Raw genomic sequence first — 27,808 nt, 5'->3', positions numbered from 1 at the left:
CGAAGCCTCATTTTGTGCATTTGTTTATGTCCGTGAGCTTATAAATACGCTGAGGGCCCCTGAGTTCAAGGTTTACAAAATGATGATGATAAGTATAAAATATTATTTGGAAATGTAAGTTTACTCTTTATATCGGGGATTAGATCGACCCGATGATGTCCGATCGAGATCAACCCGAGGATGATGATCGGGGATTACAAATATAATGATTTTTATAGTAACTTATTAATCGGGAGAAAACATTTGGCAATATAGGAAGGAGTATTATAGGGAGAGCAGTATGGCAGCAGGTGCACAGTAAATAACATAAAATGAACATTTCGGAAGCTTTGTGTCGGCCTGCTTGGCATTTCCATCTGAGCCCACGTCCCATGATGCTGGCATTCGAATTTCATACACTTTGTTGATTTGTCCATCATCTCATAATCACCTTTTAATTAATTTTAAAGTCTTACCGATATCTCCTAATATCCTTGGCCTAGGATTGATTCTATTTCCAGGTTCCTCCATAAATCAGGTACACAACCTGGCTGCAGAGGTGCCATAAGGATCAATCTCAGTTACCTTCGGTGTGCTCCTGAATGTATTTGGGGAATAGAATTTATATTGTTGCAGAAATAGTAGTGAAATATGTTACAATGAAAACGTTTCATTTCCAGTAGTTACGATTGAACCAGGAAAGAATACTTGAAGAATCCGACGATTTGCGAGTAGAAGTCTCACTTAAAAAGAGCAGGTGCATTGGGATTTCTTTTCTCCGGCCTTACATTAATTTCTTTCATCTTCTGTGCAAGTGTTCTTGTCTCTCATTTAACCTGCACATAAAGTCCTCGAGGAGTCGTATCCAATCGAAATTCATATAAATCGAAACTCAGCCGTTAAATTAAAGCACCAGAGAATGATTCCACTTTATAGAAGTTACTAAAACCGATATTCAAAATAAGGGGCATTGGTATTATTTGGTTACAGACACATATTTGAAGCTGCTGCCGATATTGGGAGGTTCCAACTCTTGCTCCATGGTACGCAATGCATTTTCGAGGACCACGATGGCCTCCTGCCGATGTCTCGTGACACTTATCGGTGAGACTGTAAGAGAAGATGAGCGAAAACTTGAACGTGACCAACCAGCAAGGTAATGTATGAGTTCCCATGAGTGTGAAGCCCAAGCTAAGAATCTCAAATCGATTCCTGTCGAGGACCATACGGCCTGCCAATGATGTGCGGCAGCAATCTCAGCAATTCTCGCTGGATATAGTCTCTACGGGGTCTTATCACAGTTTGATCAGCACAATGCATTCACACAGCTTTACGTGTTCTGAATGGAAATCAAACTTGCAGCCATTTTAACCACTTCTTTTTATTGCTAAGTGGTTTCTGAACCCAAAAACAGAGAAGAGAAATGTGTTTTTTTTTTTCTTTTAAATCCGAAGCAACACCTCCACGACTGCAATATAGCAACCTTTTGTTTTCATAAGCCACCAACAAAACAGTTCATAAACCACACAGAAGCCATTCTGTGGCTTCAACTGAACACCAGCAGCTGAAAACATTGCGGCACAGAGATGGCACGATGCAGGGTCATTTGTGGAAGGCCAGGGAATCCATTTAAGTTTGACACAAAATTCTTCATCACGTCTGACCAAAAACAGATCACCGGAAAGTTTGGGCTCAAGGCCGTCAATTTGCCAATAAACCCATCTAGACAACAAACAAAATGCATTTCTTGTGGATGCTTTAACCTCGCAACTTAAGTCGTCAACATGCCCCGGTCCATGAAACAGGAGCAAACTGTAAAACCACGGAGATCTGGAAATGAAAAATTGGATTTTCCTATTCACAGGCAATCGGCATCTGCTCCAGGTTGCCAGGAGTGCCCATTCTCATGGTTGAAGAATTTGAACTCAAAATAAGACCATTTTTACCATTCCGAATGCTGTATGTAAACTTAGCGGTTCGTTGAATGCACCGCACAAATCACGCGTTCACAAAAATGCAAAGTTCCATCAAAACCAAACACTGTAGAGATAGATAGGTTGTTAGAATATAAGTAACAAATGACTGAAAATGCCAGACTTTTTTTGTCCATTTTACGAACCACGTGGAATCTATAGTAATCTCTTGCAATAGTGGAAATAATAATGTCGAATGCAGTTTTGTGTGTCCGATGTGCTTCTTCATCATGGCGACATGGATAAAAATATGAAGGGAACCTCCAGAAAGTGATGGCATTTCCAAGAAGCACATCTGTCTTTGCCAAATGAAAGGCAGGTATCCTCACCTGCGGTCAACAAATATATTCGCGTTTTCTTGCCTTAGACAACATGCCTAGATTTAGGGGTTTTCGTTTTACATGTAGTGTTCCTCAGAGGCATTTTTTTTTCATCTTTCAACAATGACGCGTACACACAGCAATGCAAACAACACGTTACATTACTGAGAAACAACACTATAACATTTATAGATTTTCTTATTCTGTCTCTGTACAATGTTCTCTTGGTGTTGTGGCTTAATGGTGTTAGGGTTACATGCCTGAGCAGTAAACAAACACAAGTAATGGGTGGGAATAACCTATCGGCTTGACGTGGTGTTTCAAACCGGGACGTTGAGAAATGCGATTGGTCGGAGTTTTCCGTGGAGAAAAGACAAAGTCAGGTTTACTTGGCTTGTGCATTGAAGCCAAATCCACTGGGTCTGCATAATAGAGTTTGCACAATTTCCAGCTTCGTTCCCACATCGCTTTGCTGCAAACTTTGGTTCTTTGCATGAGGCAGCTGTGTTGGAGGATTTAATGCAAGCCTTACCTGTTACTTGCATGTCCCCTGTGCGCACAACCCTACCTCTTCTCAACCTTCACTCATTGGCTACACATAATACTCCTTGTCCTTATTCTTCTTGCCTTTACCGGCACCCTTTGAACCGTTTGCCTGCTTCTCTTTGACAACGACGCCGTTGGTCTGGGCAGAGCTGCTGATGTAATTACGGCTCTCGTCCACGTGGTACGAGCCCTCGTCCCGGTTGCGGTATTTGTACATGGCGTAGAGGAGGATGAGGATGCAGAGGGCTGCGGCGGCGATGATGCCCACGACCATCCCCGTGGTACTGCTGGATTCGCGTGCGACGCCCGATGCACCTGGCAGGCCGCGACCCATTCCCGCATCAGTTGGATTAGCTGTGGGGACATTACGAAACACGGGCGAGGTTATTGCGGCCTTGCGCAGCTTCGGGTTGTCTACATCATAGCCTGTGGGCAGAGGCAGCAGAACTATGTCAGGATTGGGTTTCATGTTTCCCGCTGGGTACTTGTTGCGCACCACCATTTCTGGAGTCACTGACGAGCCAAAGAGATCAGGTGCTATGGAAGAGTCTCGGCCTTTTGTGGCACCAGGCTGACGTTTCTTGGGCCTATACGTTTTCCTTTCAGGCTTTGGGTTGCGTGCACCACCCCCAAAGCTGTTGGAGCCATGGCCGGGCACTGCTGAGGTATCAAAATCTTCATCGTCTGTCGGGGGGAGGCTAGAATCATAGGTCTCGCCAGAGCCAAAGCCCGAGACGATTGCACCATCGGCGCAATCATCATCATCCTGATCCGAAAGGCAGGGTGGGGTCCCCCCGGGGGCCTGGGCCAGAGAATCTTTGGTGGTGGAGATGACGGTGAAGTACGGACGGAAAGTAGGGGGCGGGGGGATGAAAGGTGTGCGAGTTGCTAGCGGTGGGGTTTCTAAAGGGTCTTCGGTGATTACAGGGTAAATTAGTTCGCCTCCTAGGAAAGAAGAAAAGATAGAAACCCCTTAAGGATAGAAAGTTAGAATAAGAAGGAAATTAAAGTATTTCATAGCAATGACAAACAGGAAGAAAAAAAAAGAAAAGAAACCACAAAGCACAGTAAACGAAAGAAAACGTTTTTTTTAACACAGCAGGTAGTGAAAAAAGAAAAATGGAGAAATGAAATATCTAGCTTGCTTTATAAGCAGAAAGCCACAAAAAGAAAAGTTGAAAGTGAAACTGCTGAAGATGCATTTACAAAGTAACGGTTTTACAATTCAAAGCAATACACATGAGTTGAATTGTCTGGGTGCAGCGATGTGCTTTATCCAAAACATTATTGTTACTGGTAAAGGAAAGAAAATGAGAAGAAGAGCATAAGCCACACAATTAATTTGACTTACATTAATAAATTGCCCTCATGATTTTTGCATGAAGAAAAAAATAAATAAAAGAAAGTTGCATGAGAACGTCTGGTAAATATATATATATATATCTGATATAAATAAATATATAAATATGCATATATATATACATGTATATATATATATAAACAAAAAATATGCATACTCGATTATACATATATACATACATATATAATCTTGTTGCTTTCAATGATTCATGTTTTATGTAAACAGCTTTATAAAATTGTGCAACATCACTTAGGAAAATATTATGCTTTGACAATACCAGCAAAAATCTTCCTTTGGATTTTTTTTTTTCAACAAAAACTGTCTTTACGAAAGTCTCAATTAAGGCACACAAGATTTCATTTTGAGAAAATTACTCGAATTAACTTCACATTGCGCACTTTAATGTAATGAGCATTAAGCGTGCAGCATGGGCTGGGCGAGACGAATGTACTGTAATCTCTTTCTCCACAGTTGATGGCACAAGGGAAAGCACACGCTAGCTGTATCAGCAAGTACGGATAAGGTAAAAGGGGACATTATGGTGATCAAACAGTGTGTGGTGTGAGTGTGTGTGTGTGTGTGTGGGGTGGGGTGGGGGGGGGGGGGCGGTGTGTGCAAGTGTATATGGGTGTGTGGTGTGTGTGGTGTGTGTGTATATGTAAGTTTGTGTAGGGTGGCGTGTGCATATATGGGTGTGTGGTGTGTGTATGTGAATCTGTGGTGTGTGTGGGGGGAGGGGGCGGGGGGGAGGTGTGTGTAAGTGTATATGGGTGTGTGGTGTGTGTATATGTAAGTGTGTGTGGGGTGGGGTGTTCAAGTGCATATATGGTTGTGTGGTGTGTGTGTGTGTGCATCTGTGGTGTGTGTGTGTGTGTGTGTGTTTGTGTGTGTGTGTATGTGTTTGTGGTGTGAGGAGGGTGTGAGTTGTGTGTGTGTGCATATGTGGCATGTGTGTGTGTGTGTGTGTGTGTGTGTGTGTGTGTGTGTGTGTGGTGTGTGTTGGTGAAAAGTTTCTTCTGTGGTGTGTGTGTGTTTGTGAGATGTTTCTGTGGTGTGTGTGTGTTTGTGAGATGTTTCTGTGGTGTGTCTGTGTTTGTGAGAAGTGTGTGTGGTGTGTGTATGTGTGTGTGCTGGTGTGAGGAGTGTGGGAGTTGTGTGTGTGTGTGTGTGTGTGAATGTGTGTTGTGTGTGTGAGAGTGTGTGAGTGCCTGTGTGGGTGTGGAGTGTGTGAGTCTGTGTTTGTGTGAATGTGTGTGTGGTGTAAATGTATGTGTGGTGTGTGTATGTGTGTATGTCGAGTGTGTGTTTCTGTTTGTGTGTGAATGTGTGATGGTGTGTGAGTGCCTGTGTGTGTGTGGAGTGTGTGTTTGTGTGCGTGGTGTGTGTGTGTATGTGTGTGGTGGTGTGTGGAGTGTGTTAGTTGTGTGTGTGTCTGTATTTGTGAGAATGTGTGTGTGGTGTGTGTGTGTGTGTGTGTATGTGTGTGTGTTGGTGTGTGGAGTGTGAGTTGTGTATGTGTTTTCAAGAGTGTGTGTTTATGTGTGTGTGTGTGTGTGTGTGTGTGTGCTGGTGCAGGTGTGTGTTTATGTGTGTGTGTTTATGTGTGTGTGTGTGTATGTGTGTGTGTGTTTATGTGTGTGTTGTTGTGTGGAGTGTGAGTTGCGTTTGTGTTTTCAAGAGTGTTTATGTGTGTGTGTGTGTTTATGTGTGTGTGTGTGTGTTTATGTGTTTGTTGTTGTGTGGAGTGTGAGTTGCGTATGTGTTTTCAAGTGTGTGTGTGTGTGTGTGCGTGTGTGTGTGTGTGTATGTGTGTGTGCTGGTGTGTGTTTATGTGTGTGTGTTTATGTGTGTGTGTGTTTATGTGTGTGTGTGTGTGTTTATGTGTGTGTGTGTGTTTATATGTGTGTTGTTGTGTGGAGTGTGAGTTGCGTTTGTGTTTTCAAGAGTGTTTATGTGTGTGTGTGTGTTTATGTGTGTGTGTGTGTGTTTATGTGTTTGTTGTTGTGTGGAGTGTGAGTTGCGTATGTGTTTTCAAGAGTGTGTGTTTATGTGTGTGTGTGTGTGTGTGTGTGTGTGTGTGTGTGTTTGTGTGTGTTTATGTGCAAGTATGCGTGTGGTGATTTAAAAAAAATTAATGCAGACATTCGCTTGAGTGGAATGACTAAGCACATGAAATATAAAGGTTGCCAGCAGGATACAACACAGAGCTATGATTGTCAGCATGCCTGGCACAACACAGAAGACAATGGAGGCCACACCAACAGCCACAGCTCAAGATGCTACTTCTGTATTTAGGTATTTAATACATCAATGTCTTCAACATGCCTGTTTAAATCTGCATTAACACTTGATTTATTTGCTACAAGAAATTGTATTATGATGTTCAATGCATCTAAGACACTGTATAGTGAGTGCTCTAATATACAAGATAATTTAAGTTCAGAGAGAGGGAATTCTGCTAAATTAGTTTGATCTGTAATTTATCGACTACTCAGGAATAAACTATTTCATTTTCAACTATTGTATTGTTCTCATAATCTGTTCACATATATTTGAGTAACTATTATTTGTTAGTTATATTTGAAGGCAGTAGTGCTGTGTCTACGGATATTGCTATATAATGTTTGTATGGGTAAAAGTATTCTTAACTTAAATTTTATCCCATATGATAGTGGTAATTGTTATTACGGATATTATTACGGTAATTAATATACGGTAATTATTATTACGGTAATTGTTATTATCAGATACCTTTATTTAAAAGGCTGTGGGTGTCAAAAAATGTCGTCTACAGAGTCGTTGTTGCTGAGGGATAAGGTGAATGGAATGGAAAGTGAGCGGGGTATATCAGGTTGAGCAATGTAGTCATGATCAACGGCAAGATCAAAATAATCCGATCCCTTATCCCACAAGTCCATTGCCCACCGGGATATCGATGGTCAGGTTTGAAAATTGATCCGTGCGTGGATGGTTCTCCATCACAATGCACTTCTGGTTGCTGGCTTTGGCAAAATAACCGAGACCATTGCAATTCCTCAATTTCAAGGCACAGTTTTTGCAAGGTCACATTTTTGTTTTTTGCAAGGATCCGACCGCCCGCCTTGAGTACGTGAAAACTACCATGTGCTCATTACGGATATCATTCGCTCACTGTCAGGAATCCACAGTGTCTGTTATCATGGTTTTCATTTTAACTCCATCCTGCTGACTATTCCTCAAAAGCACCGCAGCGATTCGAGTAGCAACGCACGGCTCTCTGATGTAATGCCCTATAGCTACTTACTGGTAGTGTTGCTACAATTTGTAATATATCGAAGAAAACACCAATTCAATTCTGGAAAAAGATAATTTAACAAGATGTTAAACTTTTGATGGAATTTTGAGATCATTGCACACAAAAAAAATCTATGTAAAACTCTATTAAAATCGAAGTGAAATGTGAAGACAAATTGAATTTTGCAGTGAAAAAACCCCCCCAAAAAACAATTAAATTGTTGAAATTAATTAAATGAGCAAAAAGAAGAAAGAGCTTAATGTTGCATGTATTAAAAATATATTAACTCAATTGAATCAGTATTTAGAGAAATGCACACAAAAAATATATGTAAAACTCTTAAAATTGAAGTGAAATGTGAAGACAAATTGAATTTTGCAGTGGAAAAAACCCCCCCAAAAAAACAATTAAATTGTTGAAATTATTTAAACTAGGACGTGCCCGTACGTGGGTGCCCGTTCCTTGCCAAAAAAAAAAAAAAAAATGTCTTCGCCCATGCATGCATGGGCGTGCCCATGGGCCCATGGGCGTGCCCGTAAGTGCGTGATGTGACCGTACAATGAATGTATCGTCCCGACGCCGCAGCTCGGATGGCGCTGCAGTTAATCGGGCCTGTATCGGCAGAGTTATTATAAACGTGTACTACAATCGATCGTACCTTACAACAATCAACACAGATTGCAACGTCAAATAAATGAATACGCTCTCAAATGTGCCGTCCGAGGCAGCGTCTACTCGCCACGTTCAGCATCAGTGCGTCGTCACTATGACTATCCGTAAGTCCGGAAGTGACGTCCTCATTTGACTGTCCGGAAGGTCGCATATCGCAGTTACGATGAATCGCAAATTAGTTTTAATTCGTTTTAAAACATAGTTTAACGCCAACATAGTTTGCCAACGTGAAATAAATGAATACGCTCTCAAATGTGCCGTCCGAGGCAGAGTCTGTTCGGCACGTTCGGCACACGTGATAGCTCGCTGCTCTCTGATTGGTTGAATCGTTTTTTGGACATAGCTCGGTAACTACTTCTCCGATTAATATGAAACCTTGAAAAGGCACATCCTCAGGTCCCCAGCAATATACCTGGCAAGTTTAAAGTATATCGGACCCGTGGTTGTCGAGAAACAGCGGTCACAGACACACAGACATACACACAGACATACAGAGATTACTGGAATTATAGATAGACTAGGGCATGCCCGTACTATATATATATCTAAAATTATATCCCCCCCCCTCTATTTACATGAAATGGTTTGGTCCAAAGCGAACGGCTTGCGAGTACGGTGACAATCCCCCCCCTCTATTTACATGAAATGGTTTGGTCCAAAGCGAACGGCTTGCGGAGTTTGGTAAAGAAATCGCCATAGCTCGGTAACTACTTGTCCGATTAATTTAAAACCTTGAAAAGGCACATCCTCGGGTCCCCAGCAATATACCTGGCAAGTTTCAAGTATATCGGACCGGTAGTTGTCGAGAAACAGCGGTCGCATACACACAGACACACACACAGACACACACACAGACACACACACAGAGATTACTGGAATTATAGATAGACTAGGGCATGCCCGTACTATATCTATATCTAAAATTATATCCCCCCCTCTATTTACATGAAATGGTTTGGTCCATGAAATGTTTTGGTCCATTCGCAACGCCAAAGCGAACGGCGAACGCTTTACATGAAATGGTTTGGTTCATGAAATGTGTTGGTTCATTCGCAACGCCAAAGCGAACGGCGAACGGCTTGCGAGTACAGTGACAATCCCCCCCCCCCCCTCTATTTAGATGAAATGGTTTTTATTAGTTTTAAAACATAGTTTAACGCCAACATAGCGCCAACATAGTTTGCAAACGTGAAATAAATGAATACGCTCTCAAATGTGCCATCCGAGGCAGAGTGTGTCCGCCACGTTCGGCACACGCGATAGTTCGCTGCTCTCTGATTGGTTGAATCGTTTTTTGGACATAGCTCGGTAAGTAATTGTCCGATTAATATGAAACCTTGAAAAGGCACATCCTCGGGTCCCCAGCAATATACCTGGCAAGTTAAAAGTATATCGGACCCGTGGTTGTCGAGAAACAGCGGTCACAGACAAACAAACGTACAAACATACAAACAAACAGAGATTACTGGAATTATAGATAGACTAGGGCATTGCCCGTACGTGGGTGCCCGTTCCTTGCCAAAAAAAAAAAAAAACGCTACCCGTACGCTCTACCCCGCCCGTACGCCCGTAAACAAAAAAAACAACGCTCTTCGCTTCCGCCCTTCGCTCTGACTGAATTGGGAAAAATAATGCGCATAAGAAAACGAATTACGAACCGTAATGGCGGTCAGCTCGTAACGCGCTCAGCTCCGCTCGTCTCACATCGGCCACGCCTACGCAACAAAGCGTTCTGTGATTGGCTGCCGGAAGTGAAGTCTTCACTGTCCGGAAGTTCGCAAATCGCAGTTCCGATGAATCGTTTTAATTTAATCGCAGTTTGAATTCGTTTTAAAACATAGTTTAACGGCAACATAGTTTTCCAACGTGAAATAAATGAATACGCTGTCAAATGTGCCGTCCGAGGCAGAGTCTGATCGCCACGTTCGGCACACGTGATAGCTCGCTGCTCTCTGATTGGTTGAAGCGTTTTTTGGACATAGCTCGGTAAGTACTTCTCCGATTAATTTAAAACCTTGAAAAGGCACATCCTCGGGTCCCCAGCAATATACCTGGCAAGTTTCAAGTATATCGGACCCGTGGTTGTCGAGAAACAGCGGTCACAGACAAACGTACAAACGTACAAACAGAGATTACTGGAATTATAGATAGACTAGGGCATGCCCGTACTATATATATATCTAAAATTATATCCCCCCCCCTATTTACATGAAATGGTTTGGTCCAAAGCGAACGGCTTGCGAGTGGTGACAATCCCCCCCCCTCTATTTACATGCAATGGTTCGGTCCAAAGCGAACGGCTTCCGGAGTTTGGTAAAGAAATCGCCATCGCGTACACAAACGCGCAGGAAAGCGAATGAATCGCAAATTCGTTTTTATTAGTTGTAAAACATAATGCCCAATTATTCAATTAGCGCCAACGTATTTTGGCTGTTTGCAATTTAATCGCAAGGCAAAGTAGAAAGAGAAGAGGGAAAAAAAGAAAAGCCTTGCCTTGCTGCAAACAGCTGCTGCAAACAACAACAACAGGGAAGGCTTCACTGTCCGGAAGTTGGCATATCGCAGTTACGATTATTTTAGTGTTAATGGCCAATTATTCAATTAGCGCCAACGTATTTTGGCTGTTTGCAATTTAATCGCAAGGAAAAGTAGAAAGAGAAGAGGGAAAAAAAGAAAAGCCTTGCATTAACGCATTAACGCTTGCATTGCATTAACGGTTCGGCACACGTGATAGTTCGCTGCTCTCTGATTGGTTGAAGCGTTTTTTGGCCATAGCTCGGTAAGTACTTGTCCGATTAATTTCAAACCTTGAAAAGGCACATCCTCGGGTCCCCAGCAATATACCTGGCAAGTTTCAAGTATATCGGACCCGTGGTTGTCGAGAAACAGCGGTCACAGACAAACACACAGACACACAGACACACAGACACACAGACACACAGACACACAGACACACAGACACACAGACACACAGACACACAGAGATTGCTGGAATTATAGATAGATGAACAAAAAGAAGAAAGACCTTAGTATTGCATTTTTTTCTTTTAATGTTAGCTCGATTGATTCAGTATTTAGAGAATTTCACACAAAAAATCTATGTAAAACTGTATTGAAATTGAAGTGAAATGTTAAGACAAATTGCATTTTGTAGGAAAAATATCAAAAAAAAAAAATTACATTGTTGAAATTATTTAAATGAACAAAAAAAAGAAAGACAGAGCTTAGTGTTAGACAGAGCTTAGTCTTGGACAGAGCTTAGCATATATATATATATATATATATATATATATATATATATATATATATATAAATGTTAGCTCAATTGAATCAGTATTTGGAACAAATTTTGGGAATAAAGAAATTGGAATTCTTTGTCTTACTATAATTCACCAAATGTCCGTCCGTCTGTCTGTCTGTTTGTTCAAAGGTAACGTAAAAACTGCTGAACCGATCGCAAAGATATTTTTGGTGGATAATCATGGGATCTCCAGGAGTAAAATAGGCTATTTAGTTTTCCCAATTTCAGCTTTAGTCTCCAGCATTCTCAGGTTTGGACTCCTGCATAACATTCGCGTTCGCATAACGTTCATTGTTCTCATTGTGACGACTAGCAACGGTACCCGCCCTATGGGCGGGGCTTCAATTGGGAGGCCCAAATGAAAAGGCTAAATATCAGAAATTGAAGGCTTTTTTTCTTTTAAACGATTTATATAAACATCCGTTAAATCTCCATCAGTGCAGTCGTTTGTGCGGCACCCGGGAAAATAACGTCATGCGGGAGCAAGTATCAGCAGAATGTGGCAGTGTGGGAGTCCACGTTTGCACCGATCACTGCACCGTGTGCCACACAAACGGCTGCACCGATCGCTGCACGGCTGCATCGATCGGATGTGGCATGAAGGAGGATCTGCACTTCGGCATGAAGGAGGAGCAGATCTAACAGATCGCTGTCTCCATCGATCTTGCCAAGGCCGTAACAGCTATTGGCCCAAAATCCTTTTAACTGTTGATTTGGTACAGTTACACGTATCGCGAATTTGGTACACATATCTGGAGTACATACGACATAGTGATTGTGAACACGATTATCGATCACGATTCACGATCACGATCATCATGATCATAGTGTATCGATCACGATTTGAAACAAGATGGAATAATATTTACCGATATGAACAGTGATGTGGCTTTTATTGAAATTCTAAAGATACTGTTTAGATTTTGATGATTTGCGTGTGATATGATTCAACGGATGTTCATATGAATCGTTTAAAATAAAAAAGCCTTCAATTTCTGATATTTTGCCTTTTCATTTGGGCCTCCCAATTGAAGCCCCGCCCATAGGGCGGGTACCGTTGCTAGTGATATTTAATTCAAGCAATGTAAATGCAATAATTATTGCCAGTAAAACAATTGTTAAAATATTCCAACGGACCGTTTCCCTTGGACAAGCACGATATGATGGGTATTTGTGAATGAAACTCGTTTGAATGGTGCGTAATTATACAGCCACAAATCTTATAAATCAGATCGGTGCTCAATTAAGACAGATTGATATATAACGCCACCTAATGAGCTGAAATATCCCCAGATTTTTGCAGAAATCAAAAGGAGTCAATTTGACTAAACACCAAAAGGATAAAATGTAATGCTACATGGACTGTTCAAAGGTGACATGGACTTTCTAAAGAGTAGAACATGCAGTAATAATTATAGTTCAATGTATGATGATAATTGCCTTGTTTGAGTAATTTTTCAAGGTGGTGCCATCAATGCTGCTCAAAGCATTCTGGGTAAAACCAAGATGGCGGTCAAACTAGTCACATGTTCTGTGGACAAAAGTACGTAATTAAGTTACTTGTGATGAAATAACATCAAACCAGCTGAAATTCATAAGAGAACGTGTGCACATTTTGGCAATCTGGGCAGGATTGGTTCTTGCTGAGAAACGTTCTCGACTTGTCATGAACACCCTGCAGCTCTGCCATGACTATGAGCCACCATTGTTATTTAAAATTATGTCTACTCGTATATTGAAAAACAACCAACAAACGTTGGTCTTTCTTGAACTATTGTTTCTTGTTCCAAGAATATTTTGAATGCCCACATGTTTTATAAGAAAGCTATACAATGCTCTGAATACGAATTCTGTGAAAGTAATATGATAGTTTCTGGAAAAGTTGTGCATAATTGTATAGCAATAAAAAAGTTTTTTTTAAAGCTCTTTAGAAATAAAGCTGGAGAATTATATTGCAGCAATATATAAATATTGAAGAAATAATCTGGAAAGTTACAAAACAATAAATAGTATCGACACCTATAAAACTCTAAAATGCTACAATTAATATAAAATACATAAATATATGGTAGTTTTAAAAGAGATAATATTGGGATTGCTATATGATTTGTAAATAAATAATTTAATACCTCTATGGGTTCATGTTTTTTAAAAATTTGATGCTAATAAAATTTTAATTCAGATAATCGCTGTTGCCTAGATTACCAACACCTGCATTTCAAATCACATCAGTGGTCTGACACTTTGTATGAACAAAATTCAACTTACTTAGAGCATTCCACATACGTTCTCATAATAATTGTAAAATACTTTGTGTTAAGGTGCACTTCGATAGCATCGAGATCAATTTGTTCAATAAATTTCAAGAAAATAAACATCAGGTTTCAATTGTAAGCTTTGAAAAGGTTTTTTTTTCCATGCCATGGAATGGATTGCTACAGAAGATCACCTTGAGAATGCAGACATTGAAGCACAGTCACACAAGAGGATGCAAGAGCAAGGTTAGACAACAAAGCAAAGCCTGCCTTCCTGGAAAGGACCTGAGAGGGCTAAAGCAAATTGAGAATCGAATATGTTGCTTTACATTCGCAGCATGATCCTTAAGTATCCGGAGAATCTCTTCAAATTTTGAATTGGCTTTTAAAAGAGGCCTAATGAAAACAAGTATCTGGTCCAACTGACTGTTGATGAAGAAGAGAAGTGCAAGGAAGTTTTTTTCTACAATCAGACCATGGTTGTTGATTCAGATTGAGGGGACTACGTTTATCCACCCACAACTGCAACATGCGTCTCACTGCGAATACATCCATCCATAGAAATAAGGAAAACTGTGATCGTGGCTAAAATTCAAAACATTATTTGTATTGTCAAGGTAATATGTCACTAAATTTCTGATTTGAATCGTCTGAACTGTAGTAGTATGTAAATTACATGCTGGCTGAATACTTGTATGGAAAAATCACAAACTAAATATTTCATCCCAGTGGAAGGCAGTCCCAAGGAGACAAAGCAAGAGCCATGCTGCGAACTAGCTAAGCTTTAAGGTTGTGCGAATAGCTTCATGGGATGTTGGACAAAAGCTCAAAATTGTCGAAGCGCAGATGGACGGAGAGATTTTTTTCTACTGTCAAGCACTTGACATTTAAGAGCAAAGAGTTGAACAACTTATTCACGGTTTGGCTGTGATGAAGCCTGCACGCTCCAGGGGGACAGTGAATGCATTTCACCCGTTAGGTTCACTTAAAATTCAACCCTGCGAAGGTAAGGCTCATATTAATACAGCACAAACAATTGGAAAGTCACATTATTCTGAAAAGCCAGCAAGAGGTAAAGGTGAGCGCCTCGGGGAAGTTGAGTTGCATTTAGGTTTAGAAAATAGTAAATGGAAGAAGAAAGATCAATGTTAAGTCAGGTAGAAATAAGAAATGGATGCAAAAGAAAAACGTTTCAAAAAGCATGTTCCAACTAACGGCAAAGCATGGAGAGATGAGGACAAAGGATAAAAAGGGATTCGGTCATGCAGTGGCTGTGTTCTTTGCCTGACTAGCGGAGTGTGACCCTGCCTGGACTGAATCGTAGAAAGGTTTGAAATGGTGTCGGGGTGGTTCGGATGATTTTATCCACACACTGAAGCCAATTGATAATTCCACGAATGCCAAAACAAAGAACTCATTTGAATAGGTTGCCCACAAGAAGAGTTCAGGGGCTAGTGACGGATAGGACACACATTCAACCACTTAAGGGATCTAAACCATTTTGTTTCGGAAAAGATGGAGGACAAATCTGACTGGTGGACTATTTAACCAGAAAGCACGACTACACTACAAATTATGTTTGCAGGAAATACTTGCAAAGGGTTTCTAAACAGACTGCGATTCTACTGCTCCTTACCTGCAAACCAGACATCAACTGAAAAAACTCAGGATGGAAAACACATCTATCCGTGTCATTTAAATTGTGTGCATAAATTAAAGCATATTTTAAATGACACAGACAAATGATGGGTTGCAGGTGACATTGCTGTTAATCCATTCAGCAAATGTTATTGGACAAATGCCACGATAGATTCAGCAATGCCAGGCATATTGGGAAAACAAAAGATGAAGTGTGCAAGCAGGGTTGGGCCCACCTGAGTTGGGCTCACATTCCTCGATGTCCTCGTCGTCTGTGGGACACTCTGCAGATGCCACAAGTAAGTCATCGGTGATCTGCAGAAAGGAAGAAATGTTCTACACATAAACATGTAGCTTCAGATTTCTTTTTATTCAAATTTGCTTTCTTTTATTGCACAATATCCTTCCATAGTTCAATGACCTCAAAGCATCCATATGTTGCTTCATTGCTATTTTTGCTGAATTTGGTGTTCCCTTATAAGGTTCAATGCAGCAAGAGGCCATTCGGCTCATCATGCTTGCACTATGGATGCCAATCTACAGTTGTGTGTCCGAACTTTACCCTTTTTAAATGCTGTGCATCAGGCAGGGAAGCAGCATGTACCATTTTTAAATCTTCGATATGATTCAGTCGGGTTTGAACCACCGACATCCCAGCATTCCAGCTTTGGCATCAACACTATGTTCACTAAGCAGCAGTAATCAATTTCAAGTTGGTAGGCCGGAAAGGGATTTGGTGACACGTTGGTTTGGTCAGTCAGTTATGTTTGTGCTGATGAAGATCGTGCAATGCCTTGGGCAATCACACAGAAGAATGATGAAAATAAACTCTTGAGGAATATGATTTCCAAAAATATCATAGCTCATGCAGCAATACTTTTAAACAACAGAATTTGGTGCTTTCATAATTTTTCATTATGGGATTAGTGGATCACGTCTTTTGATGATGAGTCCAGCAGCAGAGGGTCTAAAAGTGTTCCATTCTTGGGATACAACATTTGTCCTCATGGAGAAAATCAAAGCTTTGGGTCTTAGGATCAAGAATATGCATCCAGATGACATTGCAAGAAACCTGTGCGAGCAGAGAATTTGACGTTTTTGTGAACCTATACCCTCAATCCAGGAAACAGCATTTTGGAAAATTGGTTTCTGAGAATGTTTCACATATATTGTTTTCATACTTGTTTGAATAAAACATTTTTTAAATTTCCAATTGTCCCAATTGAAGTTGTGCTTTGGGTCCCAAATGAAGTTTTTCTAGCACCACCTGACACATAACAACAAACTTCTTCAAAATAATTTTAAAACTCTGGCTACAAAACGTAAAAAGCCGAAATGAAAGAGCGGTTTTAAGACTCGGACCATCGGCAGTAAATTCTCAAGTGGGTGGTTTTGCCTTGAACTTTCTTTTGCATTAAAAATGAAATTGTTTATTTGTGCCTTTTTCTTTCAGCTTTTTTCTTTTTCCTACACAGAACTGCTACAACAAGGTCGTTTCCCCTTTATTTGAATCATTCTGCATTGACGTTGGACAAGCTTAAGCAATTCTACATCAAAATTGCTTCCGATACGCATTATTATTTCCACAGTAAAATTACCTTTCATATCAGGATATTGATTTTGAAATTCAATAGGTTCATCCAGGCTATTTAATTTATGTCTGTAGAGGCATAAAATATTTCATACAAACATAGAAGTGTCGAGCTTGTTTCATGATGATAACCTGTTTACCATTTAGCATGCCACAGCACGTCATTTGAAGGAACTCCATTTACATATATTATGCTGTATCCATTAAATCCTTGCTGAAGAAGAGAATGTTAATCAATGTGCCACGTCACAATGGCTGGTTCATTTGTCTTCAGGAACAAGGTGCTTTTCCTGGCCTGTGATGTATTGACATTCCAAGCACAGCTTCTGAATTTGACGGTTAGGCCTTCGGAAAAGGAATGCAAAGCCGCCTTTGACAAGACTAGTTGTATCTACGCACAGCCATTCCATAAGACTGTGGGTATCCAAACTAGAAGCTTATTTTGGAAATGCAGAGAAAGACTTGATGTAACAAAACAGGTTTTCGAGCGTGAGCAGCAAATTCTACATGGTGCAGGCCATCACAAAGTAACTTACTGTCGTGAAACACATGTAGACAGGAAAGTAAGAAACGCATGGCGTCTCTAACCCAAGGTGGTGGTCAATCAGATGGTGATGATGGTGCATAGAGAAGTGGGCATGCAGGTAAAGGCAGTTCAAGTACCCACCTTACTTGATCAGTTACAGAGAGAGAAAGAAGAAGAACCACCTTTAGAGGCCATTTTTCCCAACAAAGCAGGGGCTGGCCTTTTTCGGGCACCATGGTCCCCTTTTTGAAGCAATGTTTTATGGCCGGATGCCCTTCCTGCCACCAACCCTGTTAGTCGCCTCCTGCGACACACAGGGAATTACCAGTGAACTGGTACTCAATTTGCCGACCTCGGAAGGATGACAGGCTGAGTCAACCCCCCTGGCGTTAATTCAGCGATCGACCGGGATTCAAACCCAGGATCCTAGGATCCCAAGCCAGCACCCTAACCGCTAAGCCAGTTACAGGTGAAACAATATTTGATTGGAAAACCAACTGCTTCATTTGTGGGAAAACACGCCGTTCCAAGCAGCGTGGTCACAGGTGGAGTCTGTACGACGTACGTACTTAAACTTAACAGACAATCAAGCAAAGAGAACATGTACACAACAGTCATGCAGGCTTCAGAAGAGAAAAATGACATCCAGATTATAGAATAGTTGCGAGGGGTTACTAATGGTGGCCTAGTTGCAGTTGAGGCTCGGTATCATAGGAAGAGAAACTGCGTCTCCTCATACATTAACGCACAAAACATCTAGCGGCTAGAAGAACGAGTACAGTGATGGAAGTTGATGTCCCGTTTTTGGAAGTGATGGAAGTGATGGAAGTATGTGAAGTTGAAGTGATGGAAGGCTATTCAGCAATTCATAAAGGAGTTCAGATCCCAAATAGAGTCCAAACAGGGAACTCCTAGGAGTTACTGATGAAAATGACAGTAGTCATGCAGCAGTCATGCAATGACAGCAGTCAAATGACAGCAGTCATGCATACAGGTCGCAAAAACCGAAGTTGAAATTCCAAAAAGAATGGCAAACTGGCATTCATTCCACATAAAGGTGGCTCTGATCTTGTCTGCTCAAATGACGTATCTGTGAGTGGAGCCTCTTAAGGCAAATCAACCAGCAAGAAAACTTACTTCTGCTGAATTGAGCCTGAAACCAGTAAAGATGTTTAGGCAGTGAAGGAACAATTGTGCGTCGTGCAGTTGACATATTGCAAAACCAAGTTACTCTCACAAGTAAGCTAGACGGCGAATACCACTCTCCTGGGTTGAAAATTTTAGATGTACACAGAAAAATTGGTGATCCTTTTCTGCACAAACTTATTGGTTGGATGATGAATCAAAAAATGTATGAAGACGGAGAGGATATCGACATAGACACGGGTTGCCTGAGCAAATTGCCTGTGATATTTTAACACGACCAACTTCAATCGCATAACCCAAGCATTTAGGCCTGGCAGTGTTCTTCCTCAACATCGGAAGCAGGAAGCTGATTGATATCATGAGTGTCCTAGGGAATTGCATATCCTATACAGGACTACAGACATTCATCACAGCAGCCGCTTTCCACGTGGATTCTCAACAACAAACGTCAGAGAAGAGGCGAATGCAGATACATCCCATCAGAGCGTGTGCCAGTCAACAGAGGAGGCCAGGTAACTATACCAGCAGCTGATAGCTGGGATCACAATGAACACACCATTCATGGGAAGAGGACAACACATGATATGACAAGCATTCTGGTGCAGCCAATGACAACAACTGAGCAGGTGTCCAGGTACGGTACATCAGAGAGCTGATCAAGCGGACATGAGATCCCAATACACGTCAAGTAATGTCGAATATGAAAAACCTACTCATTACATGTCGAATCAACCATTTGCATAATTTAGTTATTTGAAATCTTAACTTGTCTGTTACCACTGATATATTACCTGTTTTAAACATACACATTGTTTGAATGTGGCATGAAAATAAAAGACTGTTCCCTACAAAAAACCTGCCACAAGGCCACAACCAAAGCCGTCCATCCCCATTTCCACAGATGAGGTCAAACCACTTCAGGATAACCAGGAGATCAAAATATCACAGATGGTAGAACTCCTGTATGGATAGGTTTCATAGGAAGTTGAATAAAACGTTATTACCCTTGCCTGAGGAGAGGGTATCGCATTTGAGTCCGTTTGTGTATTTGTTACTTGCAAAATCGAAGATTTTTCAAATATATTGGTCGGTTGTGTTTGTGGTTCTGTCTGTCTGTCTGTCTGTCTGTCTGTCTGTCTGTCTGTTTGCCACCGGCCTACAGGTCACAATTTTCAACCGATCTTCACGAAACTTCAACAAATGGTAAAGTTGGTAAAAAGCAAGAAGCCTATTGTTTTTGGGGTCAAAACGTCAAAAGGTCAGCATAGGCCAAAGGTCACCAACTTTGCTAAATTTCTAAAATCCTCAATTTTCATCCGATTGACTTGAAATATGAAGAGGACTTGCATATCTGGTCACTGAATTCAACCACCAAGTATTTTTGAGGTCAACATAGGCTAAAAGGTCAACATAGGCCAAATTTCTAAAATCCTCAATTTTCATCCAGTTAACTTGAAATTTGAAGAGCATTTGTATATCTCGTCACTGAATTCAACCACCAAGTATTTTTGAGGTCAACATAGGCCAAAAGGTCAACATAGGCCAAATTTCTAAAATCCTGAATTTTCATCCAATTGACTTGAAATTTGAAGAGGACTTGCATATCTGGTCACTAAATTCAACCACCAAGTATTTTTGAGGTCAAAATAGGGCAAAAGGTCAACATAGGCCAAGTTTCAAAAATCCTCAATTTTCATCCGATTGGCTTGAAAATTGAACAGCATTTGCACATTGAGTCACTAAATAGAGAAACTAACTATTTTTGAGGTCAAAAGGTCAAAGGTCAACTCAAGGTCAACCTTCCAAAATCATCAATTTTCATCTGAAAAATCGTCACTTTTCTTTCTATTGACCCAAGCTTTGATCAAGATTGTCAATTCTAATCTTGATGAAATGGACAATTTGCTGCATCAATGGAATTTTTTTTTCTTGGGGGGGGAGGGGGGGCGGATTTTGCAAGTATCGTACTCCGCATGATGTCTTCTTGTTTGTTTGTTTGTCCGCACAGAATAAATACGATTTTCTTTGCAACGGTTGGTCTGATTGATAGGAAATTTTCACCAGAGGTGCAACTCCACCTGGAGAATATTTTTATGATAATTATGACTTCACAGGTCACGTGGTTCGGCCGCCATCTTGGAAAAACCGAAAAACTTTGCACCTCTATATCTCCGAAAGCGCTGAATAGAAAAAATTGAGACATGGCTCATTGTAAAGAACTCTCCATTGGGAATACAATATGTTAATGACGATGTCATAGGTTCCTCCATTATGACATCATAATTCGACAAGTATAAAACTTCATCCGATCAAGATGAAATTTCTTGAGCATAATCTAGGAATAAATAAGTTTAGAAAAAAAAGATGATGACGTCACCAGTCACGTGGTTCGGCCGCCATATTTGTTTTAACACAAAAGCCTTAAAAAACACTGAAAACACATCCTGGCGAGGGTTTGCAATCTCCGATTACTCTTTCTTGTTATACTTGTACAGCACTCATATGTTAATGTTATGTAAAATGTATATTGTATTTAATGTGTGTTACAAACTGTACTTCTAGAGATATGCATTGCAATAGTTTAAGTGTTCAAATAAAGTCAAGGTTACCAGGTTGAATACCTCTATTTAATATGAATCACATGTGTCAATATTGTACACAGGAGCGTCGAGAGCAAACCCGGCCCCGAGGCAAACAACCTCTGGGCCCCAGTCCCCGCCCTTTCTCTCTTTTATAACTTTTTAAGGAACCTTTTTTTCATGAAAAACAAAAATCTTTTAAAAAACAAATGTTCGCTTTTATTTAGCCGTATGATAGAAAATAAAGGAGATAGCGGGACGTTTGGACCGATTGAGTCAATTCGCACCCTCGGCTGTTGAACACTATTTCTCCATAAGATTGGCAAAAAAAATGCGGGAGTAGATGGTTAAGAATTTCTTTTGGACAAAGAGGGTACAAACCCATTTCTTTGTAACGCATATTTTTGGTTAATAACCATTTTCTATAGAGTTTGAAACTGTACCATTAACAGTGGTAAATGTTTTGTTTCTGGCAAGAAATCCGCGGCAAGGAAAGCAAAATTAGCTTCTGGGTTTAAATGTAACGATGAGGAAATGAGGATGAGGAGGAAATGAGGATGAGCCGATGAGGGGTTTCACTGTAGTGTTGAAATTTTTTTTACAGGAGAAGCTCGGGCCCCTCAACGGACCCCGGGCCCGAGGCAGCGACCACACCTGAGCCCTCTCGATGCCCCCAATTGTACATAATAAAACAGGAGAGAAACATCGAATACACAATATGTGGAAATAAACAGTGTACCACGAGTATACAAGCAGTATTTGTTACAACAGGAAAATCCATACATTAAGAATATGAACCAAATATAGCATTGTAATACAATATTGCATGGGTGGGTGTGAGAGATTATTTGCTTATCAGAGAAATTTGGAGTTTAGGGAAGCAATTTTTATGTACTGGAAACATCAGCTTCCTTTGTCTCTTCCCCCCCCCCCCCCTCTTCCCAGGGTTTTAGTAGAGATCTGCTAAAATTTGGTGGAGATCCGGAAAAAATAGGAAGTCGCTTCCGCCCCCCCCCCCCCCAACCCCACCCTACCCCACATCCCACCAACCCTGGGGGAAGACGGCGGGGGGAGGGGGGGTTCCTCATGCCTTCACCTGAACCTGGGGACTACCAACACGTATGCAAAATTTGGTGGAGATCGAGCCAGCTCTATTTCTTTCTATAATTTTCAGATATACATACATACATACACACATCCACACACACCTTTTCAGATGTACATACATACATACATACATACATACACACATACACATACAGATAATTGCCTTATTTAATATAGTAGCCGGCGAAGCCGGTGTTGTGAATGAACGCGTACGTATTATGTTGAAAAGCCAGATTTTGCTGGATCCTTTGAGAATTTCGAAGCTTTGAAGCATCAAATCGCTCCATGGAGGCCGCCATCTTGCGGATGGGGAAGTATGTATAAACAATTGCGAAAAAGTTAAATAGGAGTTTGTTTCACCCATCTTTTTTTTAGCCGGCGAAGCCGGTGTTGTGAATGAACGCGTATGATGTTGAAAAGCCAGATTTTGCTGGATCCTTTGAGAATTTGAAGCTTTGACGCACCAAATCGCTCCATGGAGGCCGCCATCTTGCGGATGCAGAAGTATGCATAAACGATTGCGAAAAAGTTCAATAGAGGCTTTGGTAGAATAATTGCTAAAGCTTGTTCGATATTAATGCATAATGGTTCAAATTAAGGGGAAATGACCCGGAAACAGTTCTGTACACAGAGCAGAAAACTACAAGAAAAAACCCCACAGATAAGTAATTTCACCGAAGGAAGGATGGAGATTATGTTTTCATCCTGTTTGTCTGTCTGTTTGTGATGAGGATATGTCAAAAAGTTGTGGATGGATTCGGACAAAAAAACATGGTGAACATGTTGGGTGCGTGACAAGAACAAGCTGATTCGATTTTGGTTCAGGTCCGAATCCAGATCCGGCCTATTAGTGGATCCAAAAGGTAAACTGTTCAGCCTGGTGCTTTTCCAGTGCCATTCTACTTTTTAATGCAAAATAAAGTTTTAGGCAAAACCAACCACTTGTGAATTTACTGCTGAGGGTCCGAGTCTTAAACCCCTCTTATAGCCATATTTTATGCCATTTGGTGTTATGTGCCAGGTGATATTCCAAGTGTAAGAAAAATTCCAATTGGTACCCCAAGCACAACTTCAATTGGGACCCTGATATTTTATTCAAACAAGTATTTATTCATATTCCGGTGTTTTTCCCAATCACAGGTTCAGTACTGCCGAAGCAGTTTCTTGGCAAGGGTTGCACTTGGTGGTTTTCCATTGACGTCCGAGGAGTAGTTAGGGGCTGGAATTTGTAACTTGTTCACGATGCCGGCGATAGCTCACCTACTCTTTGCAACGAACACGGTGGGATCTTTAACGTCCACCAACGAATTCCGGGAGACAGGACGCCCAGTTTAACTTCATGTGAAACACCGGGATGACAGTGTATGGCTTTGTCAGGATTCAAACCCAGGCTAGAGATGAGTGTGCCTACCTCTAGGTCTAGACCATCCTGGCAGCCTTTAAGTATGAAAACAATATTTTGAAAACAGCATCATTCTCAGAAACCAATTTCCCAAAATGCTGTTTTCTAGATTGAGGGTATATGTGCACAAAAAGGTCAAATTCTCAGCTTGCACAGGTATCCTGAAATGTCATCTGAATGCAGATTTTATGAATCCTGAGACACTTGGGTTTGATTTTATCTATGAGGACAAATGTTGTACCATGGATTTGGGTACCCCTTAAATTGGGTGGGCCTTCTGCTGGATGTAGATTAATAGAACTGATTAATTGAGAGACAATTATCCCATGTAGCACAGGCGAAGGCAGAATTAAGAAATGCGTTAAGGGGTAGGTCCCTATGTATGAACATGTTCTCCCTTTTTATTTCTTTTTTTTGTAGGGCTCATGGAAGAGGTGGAGCAGAATGAAAATGGGAAAACACCAACAGCAGAGTAAAAGTGAGAGTGAGATGAAGGGGATCGCTGGGGAGAACGACACAGGGGAGTAAAGGAGCTGCACAAGCCGAATTAATCACAGCAAGAAGAGGAAGGTGAAAGCGGGGATGAAACAGAAAAGGAACAAACCAACTGACAACTACCAAAGAAGAAGAGGTGAAGGAGAGGGGAAAAAAAATCAAAATAACCTGGATAAAGGAGAATGCTTGGAAATCGGGTCAGTTGGGGTAGAAGAGATCATGAGTATTGATGTGGATGACCTGCAATCTGCTGCTAAATCTAAGTTTATTGCTTTCTTGAGCAGAGCAATTTTTTTCACAACAACAACAACAAACATCAACTATTGGGACGCCTCTTTGTGGTGGTTGTACCCCTCAATACAAGTTGGGGGCCAAATCTTCCCCATTTTCCCTGCTGCCCAGACTCGTCAGGGCAGCGCAGTCACGGTCAAGAGTGCCGATCGGTCCCCCATGGAATGGCCCATTCCCTCTTGCCTCTCTCTCTTTCTTTCTCTCTCTCTCGCCCCCTGTTGGCCGTTTGTGTGTTGGGCGTGGCAATATGGCGGCTGTGCATTTGTGGTGAGTTGCGAGCTGCTCCAACTTTCGATCTGTCTACACCCCCCCCTCCTTTTTGGTCGTTGTTCTCACCTTTCCTTTCCATTTTTGGTTATTTTCACATTGTGTATTCTCTGTCTCCCCCCCACCACTCCATTTTCATCAAACCCGGTAGGCTACCACAACCCTCGTCCTCCCTTCCCATTTTTCCTCCCCCCACCTCCCAGTTCCACGCCCGTTCCCCCCGCTCGTTCTTGCCTTCCTCCAACCGTCCCCCCTCCCCCGACTCCTTCCCCTCGCCCCACTCGTTCCCCTCACCCCCCTCCTCACTTGTGTTGCTATCTCTATTATTTTTTTCCACTATAGGTGAGGGCGACACTACCGGAAGTAAGCTGTAACACGTGCCCTTTTGTGGTTTGTTTTCAACGTATCCAATCACATGACTGTTGTCGCGAAGGGTGCACTAACCGGAAGTTACGTAGTTCCGCAGGCGGCTATACAAACATTTCGTATTATTTTTCATAAAACTTTATATTGTTAGAAAGAGAATTACTTCTAGCTTGTCGGAAAGTTACAATTTTAAAGATCAGACAAGAATTAAGCGAGTTATGATCAAATAACCTACACCGTTTCCATAATTTCTGGCTGTAACACGTGCCCCTTTGTGGTTTGTTTTCAACGTATCCAATCACGTGACTGTTGTTGCGCAGGGTGCACTAACCGGAAGTTACGTAGTTCCGCGGGCGGGCGGAGAAAGAGAGAGAGAGACAGAGACAGAGACAGAGACAGAGACAGAGACACAGAGAGAGAGACAGAGACAGAGAGAGAGAGAGAGAGAGAGAGAGAGACAGAGAGACAGAGAGACAGAGAGAGAGAGAGAGAGAGAGAGAGAGAGAGAGAGAGAGAGAGAGAGAGAGAGAGACAGAGAGACAGAGAGAGAGAGAGAGAGAGAGAGAGACAGAGACACAGAGACAAAGACAGAGACACAGAGACAGAGACAGAGACAGAGAGACAGAGAGAGAGAGAGAGAGAGAGAGAGAGAGAGAGACTTTTATGTGCTTTTATAATAAAAGTATCAAAACACACATGGAAGAACACCGCAAAATTTTTACAAGAAAAAGAAAGTTGTACAAGCAAAAAGAATGTATATACATGTATATGTGGACATTGAGCGTAAGTATAATTTACAAAAACAAACTCAACACCTCATCTGTAAAACAATCGTCGTTCACACTGCCGAAACTTATCCGCGCCGACACTATTCCTTTAAAGCAAAACAGCACATTTTCATCTCTGCCACTCAATTTGATCTTTCTAGTTTTATATATTGCGAGTTTAGCAATTCCGCACAGAAAATTCAAGAAAGGGACCGCTGTCTTGTTCTTGGTGCTCCTTTCAATGCCATACACAAAAATTGCAACAGAAAAAACAAACTGAAATTTATAAAAGAGCTGTTGGAGGAAACAAAAAAGGGGTACCAATCTCTTACATTTCACAAAAGCATGGGTCACATTTTCAGCCTCTTCACAAAAAGGACAAACATTCAGTACAGAAGGATCAAACTTATTAAGTAAGTATTTGGTGACCAGGGCTTGATGAACTAATCTCCAATTTAAGTCTCCGGTTCGACCTAAGGTTGGAGACCTATACATCTCTTTCCACACTGGAGATAGGAACGAATTAGCCGGAATGATCTCATCCCACCGATTTTTTAAAGGTTTTGTGAAACTCGGTATAAGCACCTCTTGGCATATCCCATAAATAACTTTTTTTCCCATCACATGGAACACACCGCAACCATCTGACTTTGAGAAGACACCCTGTTGTTTTTTTGAGGTGACTTGGAGCTCGGGGAAATAGAGACGAGAGTCCACCACTTCATCTGCCCCAGTCCACCCGATATTTAATTCCCTGAAAGTTTGAATCACAACTCTCAAAACTTTGTCCACCATTCTAGATGACCGAACCCCCACTTTTGATGTGAGAGAACCGGTGGATAACCATCCATTTAGGGAAGGCTTCATCAGGTCTCGCACTCTGTTTATTCCATTACAGGTGAAGCAATGCATAAATGACCTGGAGGTTGAAATTTCAGGGAATAAAGGATTCAGAACCAATGGCTCATGCATATATTTTTTTGCATCGTAGGACACCTCTAATCGTTGTATTCCAAGGACTTGCCAGGCATTCAGAAGGCTCTGATGAAACTCGGGGAGCAGAGTCGTGTTGACATGCTGCAGGTCCATGAGGAAGAGCTCTCGGTCATACTTCAACCCATCTGCTTCCTGCAGCCAAGCGTTTGTGAGAGGCCGCCACAGGACACACTCACCATACAATAAACGCTTTATCGTCCACATGCGGAAAGCCATTATCCGACTCGGAACATGTATCAAGCTTTGGCCACCTGCATTTCGGGGTCTGCACACCGTGTCTGGTCCAAGCCAATGGTGGCCTCCCCAGAAAAACTGAGTTAGAACCCTCTGAATGCCTGTGACCAAGTATCTCGGAGGTTGGAGGGGGATAACTTTATGCCAAATAAAAGGAACCACCAGGTTATTTATTATTGTCACCCTTGCCTTAAGCGATAGAAGGTGGTGCAACCGTTTCCATCTAGCCAGTTTCTGCTTAATTCTTTCCAAGAAACCCTCCCAATTTTTTTGTTCATATGCTTGGACTCCGAGAAATAACCCTAAATATTTAAACCCGTCTTTGTTCCACTGCATTCCTCCTGGTAACACAGGCAGAGCTGAGGAAGGTGGACTGGGGCCCACCCATAAGGCAACACTTTTGTTCCAATTTACTTTTGCCGTGGAGGCGAGCTCAAACTGGGACAGACATCGAAAGACCTCACCCACATCATTTTGGCTGGAAACAGCAACACAAATGTCATCCGCATAAGCTGAAGTAACCATTTTGTGGTTTTTTGTTAAGGAGACTCCTTTCACTGAGTTTCGGAGCAAAGCTAGTAAAGGTTCGACCGAGAGACTGTATAGCATTCCTGAAAGCGGGCAGCCCTGATGGATGCCTCGCTGAAAGGGAAAAGGGCAACATAAGCTGTTGTTTACCTTCAACAGACAGGATGCATTTTCATACAACAACTTAACATAGGA

General features: G+C 41.5%; 1 protein-coding gene across 2 annotated transcripts in view; it reads right to left on the bottom strand.

Annotated features, from left to right (window-relative positions):
• Positions 1–2,845: 2,845 nt before the first annotated feature.
• Positions 2,846–27,808, bottom strand: part of NRXN2 (neurexin 2) — an 871,230-nt gene continuing 846,267 nt past the window's right edge. Inside the window, exons 20-21 of one of the 2 annotated variants that reach the window (XM_078784719.1) lie at positions 15,555–15,633; positions 2,846–3,763 (exon numbers count right to left, since the gene is read on the bottom strand). In XM_078784719.1, the coding sequence (XP_078640845.1) occupies positions 2,865–3,763; positions 15,555–15,633 (978 nt within the window). In that variant the 3' untranslated portion in view covers positions 2,846–2,864. The remainder of the gene's footprint in view (positions 3,764–15,554; positions 15,634–27,808) is intronic. The other variant, XM_068128476.2, reaches the window with a different exon arrangement.

The sequence above is a fragment of the Myxine glutinosa genome, chromosome 9 (genome assembly GCF_964187855.1).
Source record: "Myxine glutinosa chromosome 9, kmMyxGlut1.1, whole genome shotgun sequence".
In the NCBI taxonomy this organism is placed as follows: Eukaryota; Metazoa; Chordata; class Myxini; order Myxiniformes; family Myxinidae; genus Myxine; species Myxine glutinosa.
This window is presented reverse-complemented; position numbering and strand designations above follow the sequence as displayed.